Source organism: Neolamprologus brichardi, chromosome 23 (assembly GCF_056152115.1).
Source record: "Neolamprologus brichardi isolate AB-2024 chromosome 23, ASM5615211v1, whole genome shotgun sequence".
Classification (NCBI taxonomy): Eukaryota; Metazoa; Chordata; class Actinopteri; order Cichliformes; family Cichlidae; genus Neolamprologus; species Neolamprologus brichardi.
Genome location: NC_142125.1, coordinates 16,791,133 through 16,812,979, shown reverse-complemented (window position 1 = coordinate 16,812,979; position 21,847 = coordinate 16,791,133). Strand labels below are relative to the sequence as shown.

Sequence of the window (21,847 nt, the reverse complement as noted above, 5' to 3'; positions counted from 1 at the left end):
TCAGACTGAAAATACATACAATACATGTGAAGACTGGTGAACACAAGCGACTCCCTGTGCTTATTTTTTAGTTTAGTCAGTGTGATAAGGAAAAAAAATGTTTTTTCTGTTTGCAGGCATATCATGACTGAACTAATTGAAACAGAAAGGCTGTATGTTGAGGAGCTGCAAAGCATCATGGAGGTATAGTATGTCAAGTGACTGAGATCTTTGTATCCATTTTACATGGTTGTGGCTTATTTGCATCCAAAAAGCTGCCGACCTGAACTGCTTTCTTGGAATTGCACCTGTTTTACATCTTGAGAACAAAGCTACTACAGTAAACAGTCCTTAAATCTTCTAATCATCTCTCAGAATTGTTATAGAATTGTAAAAAGTTCTTTAATTGTTAAAAGATCCTTCTAGGTAGACACAGTTTACCTATTGTTTTCATACACATTGGATCTAGACTGACATTCTCTCAGTTTCCTGTCACTGCAAAAGTAGTGCAAAGAAAATGTAAGCAAAGCAATGCAGAAGTGACTACAGCCTTGTACAATGCTGTGGTATGTAATGCAGTAAATGTAATTCGTTTCTCAATCAAAAAAAGAAAAGGATCAGTGCAAAAGTATTTTTTTTTAGTGTATTTGTTCTTTTTATACTAATGTCTCTGAAGTGAGACTGACTGATTTTTACATTTCGCTGTTGTTTCTTTATTATTTCATTTTTTGACCCTCCCTCTCACCCTGATTCCCAGGGTTATTTTGCAGAGCTGAATAACTCTGAGCTTAGCCACCTCATGCCACCATCACTGGAGAACAAAAGAGATGTGCTGTTTGGAAACCTGCCGGAGATATATGAATTTCACAACAAGTAGGTGGAATTTACTTTATTTTGCCATTGGCCTCGACATATACACAACTATAACTTGGAAACACTGATGTCAGCAAAGATATATCACAGAAAACTGTGATATATGAACAACTCCTCTTTTAAAGGATTACCAGGTGACTGGTAATGTGCATTCTTTTAAAGTAGCTTTTGCCTGGAGAAACATATTTTACTTGATGCCAAATGTGCATCATTCAAATAGCTGTCAGTTTGTACTATTAAATGATATACCGTTTGCACTCAGGCAATCCTGTAATTTTAAACCGAAAGCTCTCCCAAATGAATTTCTAAAAAACCGGACTAACAGGAAGTCAAAGCATGCACTGCACACAAACTACGCAGTAAGGTGATGTTCCTCCTTTCACATTCTGCAGTTGTTTGAGTTCACAGTTCACAATTATATTTTACGTAATCCCTTTTCATATACATTTGTGTACAGTAGGTGTGTGGACTGAATACAGCAGATTTCTGAATCTCCCCATTGCTTCTTGTTAAGGCAATCATGTGTGGTTCATATCAGTATATGTATCTCTGTGAATTTATTTAAATATCAAAACCTGAGAAAATGTGTAAAATGTATTTAAAAACAGCCTCTCCCTTAGAGATAGGGTGAGAAGTTCGGCCATCTGGGAGGGGCTCAGAGTAGAGCCGCTGCTGCTCCACATCGAAAGGAGCCAGCTGAGGTGGTTCGGGCATCTGACAAGGATGCCTCCTGGGCGCCTCCTAGGTGAGGTGTTCCGGGCATGTCCCACCGGGAGGAGTCCCCGGGTCAGACCCAGGACACGCTGGAGAGATTATATCTCTCGGCTGGCCTGGGAACGCCTTGGTGTTCCCCCGGATAAGCTGGAGGAGGTGGCTGGGGAGAGGGAGGTCTGGGCCTCTCTGCTTAGGCTGCTGCCCCCGCGACCCGGCCTCGGATAAAGCGGATGAAGATGGATGGATGGATGTATTTAAAAACAGAATGCAATGATTTGCAAATCTCATGTTTTACTGACAGTAAAAAACAGAAAACATATCAAATGCTGAGAGATTTTATTATTTCATGAATTCAATGGTAGTACGACATCACTTAACAGATCACTTTGATGATTAGTTAGATTTACCAACTTAACTAAGATCTAATTAAAAGACTAAAGTAGCTAGACCTAAAGATTATGTAATTTGCATACACCTAATTAGTTTTAAGTAATTGGGATGCAATGTGTATTGTTTTCTTACTTTGTTTTCATGTATTTTCTGCAGGACATTTCTCATGGAGCTGGAGAACTGCGCAGAGAAACCAGAGCTGGTTGGAACCTGTTTTCTGAAAAGGGTGGGTATTTAGAAATACCCGGAAGTACCTGTAAAAGGGTTTATATTAGTACTTCCTTTACGTTAGTGGTTACTTTTTTCTCCATGGCTATAACAGTGCACTTTTAACAGTACAAGGAATAACATGATATATTTTGCTCTTACTTTACATGCACCCACACCAGGGACACTTGAATACTTTTCCTGCCATATCTGAGAAACTAATGACATAATGGAAAAAATATGTCTCTCACTAGCAACATTTGGAATGACATATATTGTTGTTCTTTAAAGTGAAAAAAATGCCCAGCCAACAATTCACACATTGACAGAGCAAACATTTGTTCCAGTTTTCAAGTATCAACTCCTCAGTCCAGGGAATCAAATGCTGCTTTGAAATATGAGAAAAGGTACCCGAAGGATCTGCGGACAGGAACTAATGAAACCTTTCAGGTTTTGCAGGTGAAACTGAAAATAGACACCCTCCAGAATCAGGTGTCTGGAAACTGAATTCCTTGCCAGGACCTCAGGTTGTAAACCTTAAACGTCTTTAAGGCTGAGACGTGGCATGGAGATAGCCATTTTTTTTTTTTTACAAAGGAAGTTAAAGGTCGAGACTTGACAATTCTTCAAAAATAGGCAGATAAAGAGTAATGAGATCTTCATTAAAGGTCTGCAGGCTAACAGGCAAACAAGGAGTCTAATTACTGGCGCAAATTCGCACTTCACTGGGCATGTCGAGAAAGTAAGGAGAAGCAGATTTTTGTCACAGATGATTGGAATCTATTCGTGGGCTGAGACTTAACAACAATATAGAGCAACAGTTACCGTTAGACAGGTAAAACCAGACCTTCCAGTCTTTGAAACAGGGAGATCTGATACTACACATAGAATTTGTTCTGGCATAGCATTGATATACTTATTGTGTTGTCTTTGGTTTGTGTGAAATCCATCAACAGAGACTTAAGAAAACACACAAAGCTGTAAGTTTTTATGTTAAAAAACTATTTACATAATAGTGAGAAGTTACTGCACACATAATCTAATTTCCCAAGTCGGGGAGGAGCCAAGTCTTTAACTTACAGATTTGAAGTTCTAAAAGTACTAATAAACAGAGACTTCAGGTGAGCCATTTATCATAGATCTCTTGATCAAGTCTAGTTTTTTAGTTGGAACCTTTTTCTGCAGGTTTTAAAGTCCAATACTTTGTATTGTTGTACGGTTGTTTTTATTCAGATAACATGGGAAATTACAAAGATGTTAGCTCTATTTTTGCACAACAAATTTGTTATCTCGATTCATATCCTAGAGGGTTCCTTTAATATTTATATATATTCATAGAAAGGTGGCAAACTTTTAAAACTAAAGATTGAATTGAACAGAAACTGAGAAACCAGATAGCCTTCCCTCTTTTCACTTGGACATGTCTTTGTGCTCTCAGAAAGAAGAGCTTCAGGTGTATGAAAAGTATTGTCAAAATAAACCACGCTCTGAAATCATCTGGAGGCAGTGTGGGGACAGCCTGTTTTTTCAGGTAAACAAACACACACACACACACACACACACACACACACACACACACACACACACACACACACACACAATTTCAGGTGACTACAACTGTTAGTTGATTTCTACAACTTCTTCTTAACCTAAGCTAAGATGGTAGCTAACTTTACAAATCTGTTAAAAAACCAGGCCGAACCCTGAAGTTGTTTCACTGAACCCTAAGTACTGCTTCATGCTACTGGCCTCTGAGAAAGACTTTAGAGCACAGCACCTACAATGTTGGTGTTCTGTTTGGTGACTTAACCTCACAATGCAGCTGTAACAGGTTAGAGTTCGATGAGGGTTCACGTGCCACTTCTTGATCAACAACATTTGGTTTGTGAGAACAGGAATGCCAGAAGAAGCTGGATCACAAACTGTCTCTGGATGCCTACCTGCTGAAGCCTGTCCAGAGGATCACCAAATACCAACTCATGCTGAAGGTGTGTTATTTGGTTATAAGATGTAATTTAAAAGGAACTAACCAATTAGTTCAGTACATTAATGTTATTTTTTATTCTTTGTATTTATTAGGCTAGTTATCATGCTTCTAATAGATATCCAGTCTCTATTTACCATGAATAATTTAATTAAAAACATAATTAAACTACCAAGTATTTGATTTTTCTTCTTTTTTTGGTCAGCCTAACCAAAAAATTTTTTTTTACATTTTTTATAAAATATAACAGAAGCAAGAATATGAAAAACCTTTTATTAGTCACTTACATTTCATCCTGAACCTAAAGAAAAACCTTTATCACCACTGAAGCTTGCTAAGTCATTGATTTAATTTATTTTAAGTAAAAAAAAAAAATTCCCATTGAGTCAATTGTTGGTGAGAATGGGAAATAAATAAAGAAAAAGGAACCTGTGACACAACCAGAGTGATGGTTTATTCAATACTAGAGGAACTGTTCCTGGAAAATGAGCTGATATCCACAATGTGATAGCCCTGTTATCTCAGTCTGTGTTTATTATTAATTCTGCCTTGCACCTGCATCTTCTCTCCTCCCCTTCTCCTCTCCTCCTCTTTGGGACTTTAGAAATATTGATATCCAGTCAATTCAGTCCAAATAATTATACTATTCGCATAACCCAAGAAATGATATGAACTGTTATGGCAAAAAATCTGCCATTTTCTTAAACAAAAGTTAGGTGAAAGATTAAGCCATGTTTAATGGCTTAATTTAATAACTGTTGTAGCATTTTGTAGCATTTTGATTAATCTGATGGCTTTTTCATTGGGCCATTGGCATGTCCTGATAAGAGGGAGATACAAGAATTGACCCTATAAGTAATAATATTAATAATAATAATAGTAATAATGATAAGTGCATGTGATCTTTGTTCCACGTCACTTAGACAGTAGGGTTATATTTCTGATATGGACTGACAAAAGAAGGCGGTCCTAAAGATAGGGAATTTGTCATTAACTATGATCCTACATCAGGATTGACACAAAGTTTATTTGCTCCTCTGTTCTTCTCTTTCTTTGGTTTGTATTTTGTGCCCTTGATCTTTCTAAACCACTTCCACTTTCCCGTCTAACAGGAGATGTTAAAATGCAGTAACGGTGAGGGGATGGCTGAGTTGGAGGAGGCTTTAGCCACCATGCTGGACATCATTAAGTCTGTCAATGACTCCATGCACCAGATAGCAATCACTGGCTTTGAGGTCAGTGTACAGTAGTCATCATCATCATCATCATTAAGGTTCTGAATGATTTACACTGTGAAAACGAACTTGAGGTCGAGGGCTGTTATTCCACTCTCATTACTCAGCCTCTAATTCACCGTGTGGTGTCAACTGACTTGACTTTCTTCAATTTAGAGCAATCGGATTACTATAACTTGTCACCTTGTGGTACAGTCATGTGAAAAAGTGATCTAATGGAAAGTGTTTGCTTTTTGAAATATTTTAGCGAGCAAAAATGGAATCCTCTTTGTCATAGAGCCTATTGATAAACAGGAAACACTGAAACACGTGTTCCAGAATGTGGATGGTGGACTTTAGTTATCTATTTAGTTATGCAGTAGTACATGTTTTTGTGATTAAAGTCAGTATCATGTAAACCATTTATTCCCATCAAAAGAACAACAAACAATGTCTGTTGCTTACATCTTTAAAAGTCACTGATCACACCATAAATTCAGTGTTAAAACCTGAATCAAATATGTTTAATCAGCAGATTTTTTTGTTTTTTTCACACTACTAATGCTATTCTTTTCTAATACAAATCGAAGTTTGGCACTGAATGTACCTAACTAGGGATAAAGTAAAAACAGAGTTTTTGGGCAAGTCTCAACAGCTTTTGCACACCAGGTTTGCAAAATGTAGGTTTAGAAAAACTCTTCAAGTTTTAACAGGTTTAGTGGGAACCTTTTGTGACCTGCCATATTCAGGTGTCCTCATAGATGATATCTGGGCTAAGATGTTTGCTTTGGCAAACATCCAAATTCCTTCTTCCGTTAAGTGAGTTGTGATTGACTGGGTGTGGGTGGGGTTACATATCACTGGGGGTACCTTACCAGCGCCAGCATGTGCATTTAGATCATTATTAACACATGGAAGTGTTGTACTGTTCTTACAAAAAGTATGCTTACGTAAATAATGAGCTTTTGTTGCCAACTTTTTGTGCCATAACCGAACTGAAGCTGTATTAAAACATTTACTACTGCGAATAGTTATGACCCCCCCCCCCCCCCCAAAAAAAAAAAAAAAAAGTGTTTCACAGATCTGACTGTTTTTTGATGTTTGCAGGGAAATCTGAGTGAACTGGGGAAGCTGCTGATGCAGGGATCCTTCAATGTGTGGACTGACCACAAGAGAGGCCACAGCAAAGTAAATTCCCACACTCCTGTTTTACCAGTGTTGAATATTGCCCTATGGATGTCCTGTCGTTTACCTTAACATTAGTTAGTCGCTATGAACAAGTCTGGATACTTTACATTCATTAAGATGCAAGAAAAATAAATACATCCTTCTTAGCTTTACATATTTCAGAGTGCAATAAAAGCAAATAAGAGACCAGTCAGAGATTACCTGACTGGTTGTCGAGTGGTTGCTGGAGACTGCTGATTGTTGCCAGTGGAAAACAGTTGCAAAGAGGGTGCTGCTGTGAACAATTTTATGCTGCCAGCTAGGGATGGGTATCGAAAACCGGTTCTTGTTGAGAACCGGTTCCCACTGTTTCAATTCCTTGGAATTGTTTGCCATTTTTGCAAACGATTCCCTTATCGATTCCAGTCGCCCCGAATGACGTCACCACGTTGCGGAGCATCATTTACCTGGCAGGAAACACGGCGCCTAAGCGGCTCAAACGCTCAAAAGTTTGGTTATACTTTACGAGAATGGATGACAACAGGGCAACTTGCAATACTTGCAAAGTAGATATTTCATTTAAGGGAGGAAACACTACGAATATGCAAAAGCATTTGCTCACAAAACACGTGATAACCTTAAATGAATGTCGTATTTTTAATTCCGCTCCGGACTCGTGAATCTCAACCCAGCAGAAGCGGTAACGTTTGCACGTCCTCTCCTGTTAATGCGGCAGGTAAATAATCAACTAACAGTGCATATTATGTTAGCGCGATCTGCCTTATTACAAAACCTGCCATTACTGTGCATTTAGGTGACCATGATGAGAGAGACAGACAGAGTCTGGCTCAGATGCTGGCAGTTCTCGCTGCAGTCTACCGTTAGCGTCTCCTTTCAGGCCAGGATAGACGAATGTCACCGAGCAGTGACTAAGTTTGTGGTAAAAGGCTTGCACCCATTTGCCACAGCAGATGCCCCTGATTTTCGGTAAGTGAATGTGTTTAATTGTAGGCAGGGACATTACTGGATATTCTTGTGTAATTGCTGCAGAATAATTTATGTTATACTTTGTTATTGCTACAGAAAAATATTTATTTTATTATTTTACATTTACAATTTTTTTCCCGGGGACCCTGTGACACCCCATTGAAGAGCCGTAGGCTGTGGATCTCTTAAGATCTCACTGCTGGGTTTGTAAGGCCATGTTACTCCTAAATTTCTATCTTGTTTAAAGAGAAGATGTAAGTTCTAAGCTAATCGACCTTAGTGTTCTCCTTTTTAAAAAAGAATCGATAAGAGATCAATAAAGAATCAAATCGTTAAACAGAATCGAAAATGGAATCGGAATCGTGAAAATCTTATCAATACCCATCCCTACTGCCAGCAACTACCAGTCACTTATGGAACACATTTTTCCATCACAAGCAGAGGTTGCCAGATGATTGCTGACAGGTCTCTAGGCTTGTGTGACCATGGCCTTAATTAATCTGCAGCTACGGTTTACTTTTCATAAACAAGGCTGTGTATGGCGTTTACTGCAGAACCTCGATCACTTTATTTTTCTTTTCTGAGGAAACAGGAGCTCCATAATTTGATGTGTCAAATTATGACAATCACTCTAAAACACTTTGTGGAAACCGGATCAGTTGTGTCCAAAGCACAACCAAACCATAAGCAAGCGCATCTAGAGAAGATCATCACGCTTCCTTGATGAGAAATAGCAAGGCACCTCTATCATTGATACAGAAATTGCTAAATAAGGAATGCAAGAGCACAGCCAGCAGGAGGCCAAAACTCAGGGTGGGCTAGACCCTATGGGCTCAAAATGTGGTGATAAATATTTTGTATTTGTAAATCAGTTTTGTATGTGTAAAAATAATTTGTGCGTGCATAAAAAAGATTTGTGTGTGGACTTAGCCAAAAAAAAAAAAAACCCCTGCAAGTTACAAGCAGTGTTGCCAACTCCTCAGTAAGGAAAATCGCTATTGGTTGTCCTAAAAGTCGCTAGAAGTCGCTAAATGACGTCATCACCTAATTTGCATAATTGGTCATGCTAATGTAATTGTAACCTATGCAGCTGGAGAGAGAAATAACATCGTGGACAAGACATAAAGTGAGCAAAAAACGTCCTAAATGCATTTAGAATTTATTTAGAACTACAAATTAAATTTCTTTTAGCAATTATTGTTTTTTGTAATGTCTTTCACGTCTTTTTTTAGCTAGGGGGTCTGAAAACTCGCTAAATATAGCGACAAAGTCGCTAAGTTGGCAACACTGGTTACAAGTACGAATTTTGACCCAATTTTTCTTCCTTTCATCTGATTGGTCAATGTCATGTCAATCACAAATGTAACAATCCAATCAGAGAATAGATGGGTTTGGCTGTCGGAGGGGTGCTATTTTTGAACTGCAGGTCCTTGAAGGGTAATGCAGTGTGAAGCTGGAGGATCTCTATATAAATATCCGATAGCAGCTAGGTCCCCTAACTTTGAGCAGCTGTTGAAAGGATAAAGTTGTGGTATATCATTGGTTAGAAATACCATTATTACTTTAGGACTAGTTTAACACAAAGTCAGGGCTGACCCGGGACCATTGCTGTGAGTCACAGTGCTCAGCATAAAAGTCCTTTCACATCGGACGCAGGATGTGCTGCTAATGCTAACTGCTAACTAAAAGCCAAGGATCCAGAATTTGTTGCGCTGGCTGCTGGGCTCTGTGGGGGTTTGCAGCAGCTCCACCTGTACTAGATGCACCTGCTCCTTGTCGTTTCTATCTCTGACTTTATGTCCTCTACAAGAGTTTCTGGGTTTTTTTTGCTAGTTCTTCAAATGTTCAATAAAAACATGTATGCTAATTCATAACTAAGAAAGCTTTGTAATGAAGACTGTCATTTCCAAAACACTGCCCGCCCCCCCGCGGTCCACAGCGCTGTTGAAAAGGCTGTGGAAGTCCCTGTATTAAACAGGTAGACCTGTGACACAAAAATCACCAAACTCGGACGACCACAGACTGTTTTCCTTCGTGGTGATGAAGGAAAACGCTGGGTTGGCATGTAAAAGGGCATTTATTCCAGTGTTGCCAACTCCTCAGTAAGGAAAATCGCTATTGGTTGTCCTAAAAGTCGCTAGAAGTCGCTAAATGACGTCATCACCTAATTTGCATAATTGGTCATGCTAATGTAATTGTAACCTATGTTGTTGGAAAGAGAAATAACATCGTGGACGAGACATAAAGTGAGCAAAAAACGTCCTAAATGCATTTAGAATTTATTTAGAACTACAAATTAAATTTCTTTTAGCAATTATTGTTTTTTGTAATGTCACAATTCCAACCCTGCTCCTTTACCCAGGCTTGGACCGGCAAAAGTGACCCGAAATAGGCACTCTGGTGGAGTTACTTTGTGTGTGTGTGTGTTTATAAGTAGTTTTAAACCTGATCCACAAAACAGCATAAGAGTAAAAGAAGAACTGACTGCGTTACAGCACCCGCTGCTTGTTGAGAGTAAAAGCGATATGCGCTTTCACGTCTTTTTTTAGCGACTTTTTCTAGAAAAAATGTCGCTAGGGGGTCTGAAAACTCGCTAAATATAGCGACAAAGTTGCTAAGTTGGCAACACTGATTTATTCCCTTCAAAGACCTGCAGTTCAAAAAAAGCGCCCCTCCGACAGCCAAACCCATCTATTCTCTGATTGGATTGTTACATTTGTGACTGACATGACATTGACCAATCAGATGAAAGGAAGAAAAATTGGGTCAAAATTCGTACTTGTAACTTGCAGGGTTTTTTTTTGGCTAAGTCCACACACAAATCTTTTTTATGCACACACAAATTCTTTTTACACATCCAAAAAATTTTTACACACACACAAATCTTTTTTACACATACAAAACTGATTTACAAGTACAAAATATTTATGATCACATTTTGAACCCATATAAACCATGCCAGCATTTCATAGCGAATCATTGGAAAAATTTAAGATGAAGAACATGTATTTCATTTCCTGTTTTTCAACATAAAGAACCATCATAGCATTCAAGTTTGTCCTTGGAAGCATTATAATGCAATACTGTTTTGCAGTTTATGTTATCAGTTGATGATTAATAACCGAGACACAATGGAAGCGAAGCTAAAGTGGCTTGGAGTGATGCAGTCATTAATATTTATATCTATAGCTAAATACAAACCCATCCCAAGTGCATTTGATACATTGTGTGTTCAGCTCATATTGTTCTGCTCCAGTCAGTGAATTTCTGGTTAAGTCTCATTTCCATTTTTTTTTTTTTTTAGCTCTGCTGTGGTTGCCAAATCTGTTGTGACCGGCTATTCAGTTTTATTTATGTAGCACCAGTTCACAAACCAGCCATCTCAAAGCACTTTATATTGCGGAGTAAAGACCCTATAATATTACAGCAGCTGGAATCCAAACAATCAGATGATCCCCTATGATCAAGCATGATTGAGGGTTTGAGGAACTACCTTTCAACAGGAAGTGTCCTCTGGCAGGACCAATGTCAGCAATGGGCAGCCATTTACTTCAACTGCCCGGGGTCTGAAGGGAAGAGTACCAGAAAAGACAGGCATACGTTTCAGTAGTTTATTATACACATTTTTACCAACAACATCAAACCATATGCAAGCACATCTAGATATTTGATCAAGCGTTGTTGATGAGAGATAGCAAGGAAACTCTATTGATATAGAACCAGCATTTCATAGCAAAAGAATGAAAGAAAGGGTACGTGGCAAAAAAGAGCATATTTAAACTGAAGGACATGCATTTCATTGCCTCTTTTTCAACTTAAACAGACAGCATAGCATTCAGGTTTGTCCTTGGAAGGCATTATAGCGCAATGTTGTTCTGATGTTTATGTTATCAGTTGATGATTAATAACCGAGACACAATGGAAACAAAACGTAAACAGCTTAGAGTGATGCAGTCATTAATATTTATATGTATAGCTAAATACAAACCCATCCCATGTGCCTTTGATGTATTCAGGTTTGTTTGAACATTTTTTTGTTTGCTTAAATAATAACAATATGAGTGATGCTTCAGGGTCATCTGTCATGGGCCTTGGTTGACATTTAATTTCTGAATGTTATACAGTTATTTACGCATGTGATAAGTGACAGATTACCTGCTCTTAGGTGAAGGACCTGGCGAGGTTTAAGCCTATGCAAAGGCATCTGTTTCTGTATGACAAGATGCTGCTGTTCTGTAAGAAACGAGAGGAGACCACCGATGGACATGAAAAGACCCCGTCCTACAGCTTCAAACACTCACTCAAGGTCAGATAAAGATGGGGATGTGTGTGGGTTAAGTGTGCACAGCCTGCACTTTGTTTGGATGAATAAGCCTTTATTTGTCACCTGCAGTTGCCTGCAGCGAAATTGGACACATCAAACACCTTCTCATTTAAAGCTGATTAAAACGACATATTGGGATCTATTGAACTCTACTAGATTAGAGTTCAATAGGTCCCAATAGTTGTTATTTATCCACTACTGGGGCATTTTTATTTATTTATTCATTTATTTATTTATTGAAGAACATCAACTAATTTGTCTTCAATAGTTCCTTTTAAGTATTGCAGATAAAGATGATGCTTAATTTTAAAAAGTACCAGATAATGCACATAATTATGCAAATAATAATTAAAAACTGTTTTATAAAACAGACAAAAACCAAACAGAGTTAATTAATGAGAACGTTTCAGAACCACTAGGATAGAGTAACCCTATTAATACCATTAAAATACATCATTTTGGACTTAATGATGGTTATTTGAAGCTATTCTACTGTTTTTTAAGGGAGAAAACCTTTTAACTGAATATTGCTAAATAGCCAGTGGCATCCACTAGTTGTTGTATAGATTTGTTGCCTGTGAAGTCCTGTAGATAGTAGAAAGGACGTCTAAGCCTCAAAGTCTGTAAAAACTATCTAAAGATATAAGATTAAATCAGCTAAATGCATTTGTCTTATTGTGGGTGAAGAAGGGTCAGCAGTTAAGCTCATGATTACCACTATTATTATTATACCCCTACTTGTTATTATGATAAATTCACAGTTGGTATTTAAATAGGAATCTCAAAGCTTATTCACATTACTTTATGACATGGCAATATTTTGGGAATACTGCTTGCCTGAGACGTTTAATGGCTTTAGTTTATGACTCTGGTTTGTTAATGTCCTGGAAAATAATTATCACCTTAAGTGACTGTTATACTTTGGGAGCGTTGTGCCGAATAACATATAAAATGTGTATTTATTGTGTGACTGCTAATGAAAGAGTTTTTTCAGTGCATCACTTGACAGAGTTCATCTCTAACATACTGAATCTCAGTGTCTGCGTCCTGTTTCTGTTCAGATGAGTTCTGTGGGGATCACAGAGAATGTCAAAGGCGACAGCAAAAAGTTTGAGGTTTGGTACAACGGCAGAGAGGAAGTTTATATCATCCAGGTATGTTGATGTAACCTTTCCTTTCTGCTTTATGTTCAGATTCATTCAGCTTACCCTTTCCTCTGAAACTGCGATGGAACCCAGCTCACTTTATTTATTTGGAGCAGTACTACATTTCTACCTTTTTATTTCTGATTTTACTAAAAACATCTACTTCTGGTCTCTTGTCACATTTCTTTTGTTTATTAGCTATTCGGTCAACAGGAGCCTTCAAAATTCAGTCCTCTTAAACTGTACTAGGCCATTTTTTTAGTTAAAAAAACCCAACAATTTTTGGTTTCTTCTGCTTCCTGAAACCATTAATTATGTCACAACCTAAACAGTTTCTTGGCAGCTGGTTGCGGGACTTTTTTCTAAGCTTGGAAGTTACTTTCATGTACCGGCTGTAGCTCAACAGCCGCAACACCAGCATTATACATTTAAAAACCAGCAATAACATAGTAATGTACAAAAATGAGCAAATAATTCAATAACAGGTGGCATTTTGTAGATAATACAAATGACGGAGGAGGCTAGGGTATTTATGAAACTGCTAAATATGCTTGTGACTGCTTTTTAGAAGTCTGTACATTCATCCATATAAGAACTGGAAAATTATATCCTTATGGCAATGAATTCATATAAAGCATAATGTGTCTATTTTATTGCTTAATGTGACCCCCTGATGTAATTTCAGTGAAATATTCTTCCTGGAAGAAATCCATGATACACAAGGGGTGCTCTTGGGGGCAGTGTTGCACCACACACCTCTCCAATCAATTTCTCACTCAGCATTAATGTTAAGATGCTTTTGTTGTGTATATGTGCTTGATTTATGTTTGTGTGTGTGTATGTATTTATTCCTCCCTAGGCTCCCTCCATGGATGTGAAAAATATGTGGGTGTCAGAGATTCGGAAAGTTCTTACAGGCCAGCTGGAAGCATGCAGAGGTATGTACACACACACACACACACACACACACACACACACACACACACACACACACACACACACACACACACACACACACACCTTTTCATCTGAGAATATTTCTGTTCGTCTGTGTTACCTCATCTTTCACAGGATCACACTTCAGTCCCAGCAGGTGACAGATGAAGTTTCCTCTCTGCTCGAATAATTTCACCTGTTAGCATCTATTAGATTAGTTAAATCCTAACGTTTTGGTTTTTGCATGAAAACGTTTACACTCACTCACACTTTTTTAACGTCTTCATGGTACCTCGTGCATTGATGCACACATTCTAACGAATGAATGAAACTCAGACCTTGAATATATTTATTAGAACTTAATATATATATATATATATATATATATATATATATATATATATATATATATATATATATATGTGTATATATATGTATATATGTATATATATGTATATATATATATATATATATATATATATATATATATATATATATATATATATATATATATATATATATATATACATATATATATATATATATATATATATATACACACATACACACACATCAACATACAGTGCAGTCTGGACATTAGCCAGTCATTCTATTATGCTGAATGCCTTTAGTTTTATGCAGATAGAAAAAACTGTATTTGCAAATTCATTGTCTCTGTCTACTTAGAATTACTGTTGATAGACAGAAATCCACTGTAGTGTTTATATCATGTGCAGCAGCTCACGGTGTCTTTATTGTAATAGTTCAGAAGAATTTCAACTATATCGTAAATTACTGCACATAAGCAGTAGTACATGCAGTAGCTAGGACTACTTCTCATGTTTGATAAAGTTTTTGCTTTCTGCTGTTGTACATGTCGTACCACAATTAAACTGTTTTGGGCTCTGAACACTTCCACACTGAACACTTGCAGCTCAGTGCTATATACAGAATATCTGATGCAGATTTGCTAATTTACTCAAACAGCTGAGTACTGTCCTTAAAGGATCAAGCATTGTTTTTGACTTAAGTCGTCTGTAGTTTTAAACCTTTATTTAGGTTATGACCTGACATAAAACTTACATGTAGTTTGAAGCAGGCAGTATAATTTTGTCTGTTTTTATACGACGTACATGAAATAGGGGGATAGGGGTACATGTTGGTTTGATTAACTTTTTTTTTCCAAGGAACATATTTGCCTTTCTCTCCATTTTTTAACACACTGTGTCATTAATGAAGGCTGTCAGAAAAATGATTTATGGCATCAGTTTTTTTATTTGCTATCGAGCGCTTCTTTTTGTTTCTAATCATGTTAGATTGCTTAGTAGATGGAATTCCATCGAAGACATTAATATATCATCAAACCTCAAATAACCATGTCCAGAGCCGATAAAAAATGTTGTATAGCATACAAATTGCAATCTAGGTTCTGGTACTTCTCAAATCAAAATAAAAAAATCCTGACCTCATTTTAATTTGGCTGATCTCCTCTTCAAAGTCACCTTTTAGCACACCGCGAGACGGCAGCAGCTATTGTGGAAGCTCATTTTCTGTCCCCGTGGGCCCATGAAATAAGCACTGGAACAGTTCCAGTGCGGCAAAGTGGCCAATCTTCAATCTGAATTATATTTTGGAAAAGAGAAAAAAAAAATCACAGTAGTTAGTAGCAGTAGTGGGTAAGTCAGCTGGTAGGTGAACATTGTGTTGATGTGGCCAAAAAGTCCCTGATTTCAGTCTGCTATGTGCTATTATGTTACAGTAGTGGTACAGTTCTTTTGCATTGATAGTCTTTGGATGGTCTGTCCAGTTTTTTCTTCAAGGGAGAATCTGATGTATCTCATGATCATCCGAGACTGCTGTTTGATCTTTCGTGTATAGTTTGAACAGTAAAAATCATCAGCATCAAAGTCTGGTCGTTTTGACACAGAAGTTGATGCTTACTTTTCATATTAGTTCAAGTGGTCAGAACAGAACTTGATATAAAAGTGTGATGAAAAAGTGGACGCAGGAATGGGAAACAAATGCAAGAGAAGTTGATCCTAAAGGGTAAATCAGAAAAATTATGCTTTATTTTTTGTATTCTCTTTTACTTTTAATAGCAAACAAGCAACATTATGATAGCACTTTATATAATGTATGATATAAATTGACTGATATATCTAAAATTAGTGGTTCTCCTTTAATATCTAACAATTTCACTGGCTGATTTATTCAAATTAATTCATCCTCTTGGCAAAAGTACTAAATATTCTACAGTTCCAGATGCTCAAGTGTGAGAATTTAATGCTTTTGTCTCCTTTACATAATTTGAAAATAAATAAATAAGAAGATCTCTGCGGTTTGTTCAGACAGAATAATTTGAAGAGCTGACTTTAGGCACTATTTTCTGACATTTTATAAACGCAAAAGAAAAAACCCCAACCCAAGACAACAATAAGTGCTGAAAATATTTTTTATCAATATGAAGCAACACCAAACAATGAGAAAACACAAAACCACATAAATACACGTACACACAGCAACCCACACCTCTCTCTCTCTCCCTCAGTCCTTTCTGTGCCAGTCAGTTCTGCACAGTTCTACTCTGTGGTCCTGACTGACAGGTAAGGCACACTATGTGAGCTGCACACTCTGCCCAGCTGACAACCTGTGTGTACCTGTGTCTGTGTGTGAGCAGACTGGCTAATAGCACACCATTCCTGTCATGAAGCCTGGAGAGTAGAGGCTGTAGGAGGCTCTGGCGGTCCAGCGCTGTGAGTTAAACCTCAGACTCCATGCGAGGAAAGACAGAGAGAGGGAATGAAATTAGTCCAGGAAAAAGGGAGGGAGGAGATTGAAAGTGATGGGGAGAAAAAAAAGAGGAGGATGGTGGAATGATGTGAAGAGAGAGACAAAAAGACAGAGATGGGCAGAGAGAGTCCAAAGGGATTTTCAGAGTGGAGATGGAGGGTGAGAGGCAGCTCAGAGGGAATGAAGGGAGGCTTGAAGGGATGAACATGAAAGGAAGGAGGGGCAATTGTTAGAAGAAAGGAGGGTGGCGAGAAGGAGAAGAGGCACAGCAGTCATCTCAGCTGTGTGCTTGAGAGAAAAGGAGGAGAGATAATAGATGTGATAGGAGAGCGAGAAGAGGAAGGGCTGGATTATAATGTGACTGATTTAAATCATTTAAATCAGGCCACATAATGGCAAATAGGGTCTTAGGACAAAATTATTTAAACTCAAGGTCCTGCTTTTTCTGGCACTTTCTACCAACAGTTAAAGGGCAAAAATTTACTTTCATAGTCATTTCCATGACAACTGAACTCTAGCAATGACCACTGTGTTAAAAACTGGAAAGTTCACCCTTGATCTATTTCCAGGGTTAAGAAGGATTTTATGCACTACAGAAAGGTTTTATTGTATATTTTGGGGCGTACTTTCTACGATAAATTATATTGTCGTGCTTACTTGGTCAACTTTACTCAGTGAAGTCTAAGCAGAGTTTAGAGTAGAAATATTTTTGCTTATGGAGGGAAGTCGAACTGAACTGCAACTGCTGTTCCATACAAGCAAACATAATCTGTGGAGACCAAGGCACACAAGTCTTTCACATGATGAGTCGTGATGGAAAATCATTTACTTTCTTTCTGTCTGCACAGCAAGAAGGGAGGCGAGTACATGTCTTCTGGTCAATGACTATGAAAAGGCTTCATGATCACTATTTCAGAGATGTCAGCACACCATGCCAACCCTGGGTTAAGCTCAATAAAATCAGAAAGTCAGACTGTAGTTGAGAAAAAAATTTAAAAATGAAATGAGGATATTTTTTGGACTGATTTAAAAAAAAGATCATCCCGATAAGCACAACATATAGGGGTTAGCCTATACAAACAAACCAAGCCATACCACTGTGTCATCTCACAGGTTTTTAGGTCTCTTATGGTGTGGCATCTAATGGAACAGTATTTAGCAGGATGATGATCCTAAAAACAGAACAAAGGAACCAGAAGTGATTTAGATGTAGAAAGATGGCTAATTCTTGACTGATTGATCTCACCAGCCAATGTGCCCATTAGTTAGTTCAAGCATAGCCTTTAAACTTCCCATTACACACCTCATATACCAGCTATTACACAGTTGCTGTTGTCTCTGCAACCTACTTTGCAAGTCAAACATACCCAGCTCCTCCCTTTTACACCATTTCTGACCTAATCATCGTTTGCGTATAGTGCATGCTGTCATTAATACTTCCTGAGCTTCTGAAGAAAACAATCGTCTTTTAACTAAAGTGGTCCTAGCAAAACTGCTCATTGGAAGCAACTGTGATTAGTGATTAAAAAATGTCTTTATTTTAGAAAATGGCAGCCGAGTGATAAGTATGGTTAGACAAAGTTTTTGTACCGCTGGAATTATTTCAGTATGTATCTTACCCTATATTCGTCTAGATCAGGGGTCAGCAACCTTTAACACCCAAAGAGCCATTTGGACCCAGTTTCCATGGAAAAGAAAACGCTGGGAGCCGCAAATACTTTTTGACATCTAAAATGAAGATAACACTGTTTTGCTTTGTATAAACAACTAAAGTGTTTTGCTTATGAAATACATGAAGTGCTACAGAGAAAATATTTTTTTTTATGGAATGAACACATTTTGAACTAAACTGAAAATATAACAAAAAGGAAACAAAAACTGTAGCGAGCCGTCATCCTTATATCACCTTTGGGATTTCGCAGCCTGTAGCGGAGCCTTTAAAAAAATAATTGGAAAAAAGCACTATGCTGCTAAAAAATGAAAAATAAGTATTTGCAAAATATCTGCATAAACATTTATTTTACGTGGTTAATGTGTGTGGCAGGGCGTGGTCTGCAGTGCCGCTGCAGGGGAGGTGGACGCACCTGAGCAGCATCTGCAATCAAGCCTCGCCGGCTTAAATTCTGTGCTCGCTCTGCTGTTGTGTTGGTGTGTGTCGGGCTGTGAGCTGCAAAACTACAGCTGGCTGTGTGGCGACAGCAACCATGTGTGAAAAGTAGTCAATAAAGAAAAAAGCATGTTCATGCAAACATCGTCAGGTGGTATGTTGACAATGGGACTTCTGCTCCTGACCGTCTGCGCACAGCGCCTGCCTGCAGACCGGGGCTGTACGAAGTCACTAGTAAGCATGAGGCGTGAGCGGTGTTTGTTTTTACCACTTGGCCTGCCTGGGGTTGAAAGTCTCAATAAATGCACGGCATTTCGGCGGGTATGGTTTATGTGAGTGTGACGCTTGTTTTGAGCGATGAAAAATAATAACATAGTTTTATTTTTTATATTTCAAGATCACAATAATCTTCCAATTTAGAACTACAAGGTAAAAAGAACTAACACAAATAAAATACACTTCAGTTAAATACTTAGAATTTTTTTCCAAACCACGTGGAGCCGCAGTATAAGGACTAAAGAGCCGCAGGTTGCAGACCCCTGGTCTAGATGAATGATAAACATGGAGGATGGAGTGTGCATCACATTATAAACTTTGCCATATGCATGGTGTTACTCCTCATTTAAACTCTTGCTGCTGCTGCTGCTGCTGCTGCTCTCTTCTCAGACTGTCTACGCACAATATGACTAGCCTTTATGAATAAAACATCACTTTGTCCATGATGAAAAAATAGATGCTTTTTGCTGAGTACAATATTCGGTGCTATGCTGAGTCTGCACTTCTCCGACAGGCTCATTGGTTGCTTGGTATAAGAGGTAACAAGCCAGATCATTCACAGAGCTTGGTATTTCACTTATGTGAGCTATCCATTTGGCCAAGGCAGCACCTCTTGTGTACAGTTATGTTACTAGATGCTTCTCTAGAGACTTCCTGCCTCAGAGCAGGATTCTTGTGGCAGGCCAGAATTGTTAACGTTGCATTTATGAAGTCTGTTGATTAGATGTAGGTGATGTCTGAAGCTGCATTCCAGGAACTTAAGTGTTTGGATTTTTCCTTCTTTATAGAGCCCGAGCAGGATTTCAGGATATCAGTCCAGTAAAAGCAGCTTATAGAGTTGACACAGCATTCTGGGAGAATTTAAGCATTGAAATAACTCATGAATTATAGAATAAAAGCTTCCAGTTGTAAAAGATGCCAGCAGCATGGCTCTAAAGGATAGGCACTGGAAGTAAAGCTTGAAACCTTGATGTTCTATAGTTTTTCAGAAAACTAGATGGTGTTTTGTATCTTCTTCTGTCTTGTTCTTTTCTGTTTGGTCTTTCTGATATCATCTCTTGACTTGTGTAAAGAGGACTTGTACTGTTGTAGTTCTTCTGCTGACATGTATTCAGTACAGTGCAGGACACAGATTCAATAGGACCAGACACCAGTGGAAGATTACAAACAAGACACAGAAGCCACCTCAAGGCCTGCGTGACATACAAAATCCACAGTGTGGTACCGAAGAAAATATTTGCTATGAGAAAAATAATGAAATGCTGCCTCTGCTCTGGACAGCAGGAAGAAGGAAACATTGACTGCTTCTAACAGTTAAGATGGCAAAACTGAGAAATTTAATAAGTTTTAATCAGTTTTAATGAATTCAACAGCAACAAATACAGGCACAGAAAATGGCGACCTTAGAGTAGCAGAATATTTTATGGAAATGCTATCCAAGCCAATTCCTCCTATTCCATTTACCAATCATATTTTACTCATTTACTAAACCAAGTCAAAATCCCTCACGTCCGATGAACAAAGTAGCTTTGAGCAATGTTTGGGGCCAGATGCCTTGCTCAAAGGTAGCGATTCCAGCAGCAAATCCTTGTTTTAAAGCTCACAGTGCTCCAGTTTGACCATCAGTAATTTTCTGTTTCTCTTGCATTCACAGAAGCCAGCCAGCTCAACATCTATGGGGCCCCCATGAGGTGAGGAAACAGAGAATCACACAAATTAGAAATTAATCAGCAACCATGATGACCATGTTGCAGAAAATCTGAAACCTTCTCTCTGAATCTGAAGAAATCTGCTCTCAGAACAGGGATGGACAATGACAAGTGGAAATCTTAGCTATTTCAGTTTCTCACTGATCTGTCTACTCTCAATAGGAATGTGCGGAAGATGGCACTGAAACACTCTGATTCATCAAGCCCAGAGTCAGGCTTCAGGAGGTCCAACCCCAGCCCTAATATGAGGCAGAAGAGAGGTGAGAGCTCACTTGCCAAACTAACCAAAAAGTCAGCATCTCGTATTACTTCCAGAATTGAGTAAAATGAACTGTAGATGGGGAAAGATGTGTGAACCTTGAGATTTCAGATTGCAGTCTCCATGGAGTTATTGTAAAATGGAAGAACGGGCAAGGTTACAGCACATGGCCTCTCATGCTAACATGCTGTTCATGCACACATAGTCTCCTCTAAATCTCTGTGCTGTACTTCTGCATGTAGACTCTTAGCCAAAAACAACCTTTGCACACGCAGTTAGGTCAAAAGAAGCTGTATAGCCTCCTCACACAGAGATGCACGCACTAACACAAATACAACGCTGTCAACCGCAGTAGGGGATAAGATAACAGGTGCAATTTCAAATTGTACCTGTCTCCTGTGAGAAAGCCCTCTGTGCTGCTTTCTAGTGTGTATGGCTATCAGCAGTCTATCAGCAAGGGTTGTTGATCAAAGTTGTGTCTGTGTGTCTGTGTGCCAACACTAACTCAAGGTGACAGGAAGCATCCCCTATGGCCAATTCCAGGGATCCACCTGGTCTCTTAACACCCCTTTTTTCTGTCTTTCATCAGTTCTTCCACCCCTTTATCCGTTCTATCTATTTATCTATCCCTTTCTTATCTGTAGCCTTTCTACAATGCCCTTTATATCACGCCTTATCTTGTCTTTTCAGTTTCCCTTTATTACTTTAATATCTAAAGTTTGCTGCATAACATCAATATATCAAATTATACTTTTAAATATCCAGCAAAGGTCCAGTAATTTTACA

General features: G+C 38.3%; 1 protein-coding gene across 7 annotated transcripts in view; it reads left to right on the top strand.

Moving 5' to 3' along the window:
• mcf2l2 (MCF.2 cell line derived transforming sequence-like 2) overlaps positions 1-21,847 on the top strand; it is a 105,101-nt gene that overhangs the window by 52,994 nt on the left and 30,260 nt on the right. For all 7 annotated transcript variants that reach the window (XM_087836830.1, XM_087836831.1, XM_087836835.1 and 4 more), the window contains exons 16-27: positions 117-183; positions 737-852; positions 2,113-2,182; positions 3,602-3,694; positions 4,059-4,151; positions 5,260-5,382; positions 6,469-6,549; positions 11,681-11,821; positions 12,901-12,993; positions 13,844-13,922; positions 20,748-20,784; positions 20,965-21,062. In XM_087836830.1, coding sequence (XP_087692956.1) covers positions 117-183; positions 737-852; positions 2,113-2,182; positions 3,602-3,694; positions 4,059-4,151; positions 5,260-5,382; positions 6,469-6,549; positions 11,681-11,821; positions 12,901-12,993; positions 13,844-13,922; positions 20,748-20,784; positions 20,965-21,062 — 1,091 coding nt within the window. The remainder of the gene's footprint in view (positions 1-116; positions 184-736; positions 853-2,112; positions 2,183-3,601; positions 3,695-4,058; positions 4,152-5,259; positions 5,383-6,468; positions 6,550-11,680; positions 11,822-12,900; positions 12,994-13,843; positions 13,923-20,747; positions 20,785-20,964; positions 21,063-21,847) is intronic.